The 1,833-nt window shown below is 37.7% G+C and overlaps 2 protein-coding genes across 2 annotated transcripts in view; one reads left to right on the top strand and one right to left on the bottom strand.

Annotated features, from left to right (window-relative positions):
* Nucleotides 1-1,035, bottom strand: LOC124220465 (uncharacterized). The gene has a single exon (XM_046629398.1). It carries the CDS (start codon nt 1,033-1,035, stop codon nt 1-3), a length of 1,035 nt encoding a protein of 344 aa, XP_046485354.1.
* A 46-nt stretch (nt 1,036-1,081) lies between these two features.
* The window catches only part of LOC138190992 (uncharacterized), a 1,206-nt gene continuing 454 nt past the window's right edge, over nt 1,082-1,833 (top strand). The window contains exon 1 of the mRNA XM_069136180.1: nt 1,082-1,833. This exon is cut by the window's right edge and continues 454 nt beyond it. Within this exon, the coding sequence (XP_068992281.1) occupies nt 1,082-1,833 (752 nt within the window).

Here is a 1,833-nt window from a genome sequence, read left to right as displayed (position 1 = left end):
TTACGATGGTCGTATCACAGAGGTGTAAATATTGCTTAGGTGTTCTATGTCTTGTTTACGGTTGACAGAATTAGGATGTGCTACAATATTGCACATTTCCAACAGAAGCCTATTATAATACAAAGGTTCAACATCAATAATACTAGCTTGAGAATAGTTAAAAGAGTGGTCGAAATCGATGGCATGTCTCGTCAATGCGGTACAATTATCCTCATGTTCGTGGATATTGCGTCTATGTTCGGTTATCCTGGTGTGTAGTTGTCTACTAGTTTGGCCTATGTAAGCCTTGTTGCAATGATTGCAAGGTATTTTGTAAACTACACCCGAGCGATTGACCAGGGGTAGGGGGTCTTTACCCGAATCAAACATCGAGGATATATCATGTGCGCCTTTGCCCACAAATTGAATTTTGTATTTGGAGAATGTTCTATTAAGAGACTCAAACAAACCCGCTACATAAGGGATGGAAATATAGTTTTTTTGAATGGTCTGTGTAGTAGTTGTATCGAGATTGTTGTTAGGGCTAGTAGATGCCAAGATGGAATCATATTTGAACTTTATATGTTTGTTAAGCAGGCGAGATGGATAGTCGTTCTTAAATAGTACCTGCTGAATCAAGGACAAATTTTTATTGTGAAATTCCATGCTTGAGAGTCGAATCGCTCTGTCAACTAAGCAATTGATCGTTCCAATTTTGTATGATTTGGGATGGTGAGAATGGTAATTTAAATACCTTTGTGACCAAGTAGCCTTGTGGAACCAATCAGTTTTAATGAGCTGATTGTCATTGATAATCAGGACATCTAAAAAGCTGATTTGGTGATTAGACTCTAATTCGGACGTAAATTGTAGTCTCGGATGGAAACTATTGAAAACTGAAAGCATTTCTGCGACTTTATGCGAAGGGACAGCTGTAATTATGTCGTCTACGTATCTGAAAAAGAATGAAGGCTTGAAGTCTAGTTTATTGAGACAGTGTTGTTTAAGGTCATCCAAAACCAAATCAGACAAAATTGGAGAGAGCGGTGAGCCCATAGGTAAGCCAAACGTTTGGGCATATATGTTGTAGTTAAATTTAAATATGGCAGCCTTAAAACATATTTGTAATGCTTTTAAGAGACAGCGCTGGCATCAGCTGGTGGACAAAATTCCGGTCCCACGTAATGAACTCTTAAAAGCATTACAAATATGTTTTAAGGCTGCCATATTTAAATTTAACCACAACATATATGCCCAAACGTTTGGCTTACCTATGGGCTCACCGCTCCCTCCAATTTTGTCTGATTTGGTTTTGGATGACCTTGAACAACACTGTCTTAATAAACTAGACTTCAAGCCTTCATTCTTTTTCAGATACGTAGACGACATAATTACAGCTGTCCCTTCGCATAAAGTCGCAGAAATGCTTTCAGTTTTCAATAGTTTCCATCCGAGACTACAATTTACGTCCGAATTAGAGTCTAATCACCAAATCAGCTTTTTAGATGTCCTGATTATCAATGACAATCAGCTCATTAAAACTGATTGGTTCCACAAGGCTACTTGGTCACAAAGGTATTTAAATTACCATTCTCACCATCCCAAATCATACAAAATTGGAACGATCAATTGCTTAGTTGACAGAGCGATTCGACTCTCAAGCATGGAATTTCACAATAAAAATTTGTCCTTGATTCAGCAGGTACTATTTAAGAACGACTATCCATCTCGCCTGCTTAACAAACATATAAAGTTCAAATATGATTCCATCTTGGCATCTACTAGCCCTAAGAACAATCTCGATACAACTACTACACAGACCATTCAAAAAAACTATATTTCCATCCCTTATGT

This window comes from Neodiprion pinetum, chromosome 5 (assembly GCF_021155775.2).
Source record: "Neodiprion pinetum isolate iyNeoPine1 chromosome 5, iyNeoPine1.2, whole genome shotgun sequence".
Classification (NCBI taxonomy): domain Eukaryota; kingdom Metazoa; phylum Arthropoda; class Insecta; order Hymenoptera; family Diprionidae; genus Neodiprion; species Neodiprion pinetum.
Note: the sequence above shows the minus strand (reverse complement) of the source record. Positions and strands in the feature narration are given on the sequence as shown.

What these genes read in the sequence shown, in the direction of transcription:
- LOC124220465 (XM_046629398.1), bottom strand. Translation starts at nt 1,035, where the DNA reads ATGGGCTCACCGCTCTCTCCAATTTTGTCTGATTTGGTTTTGGATGAC.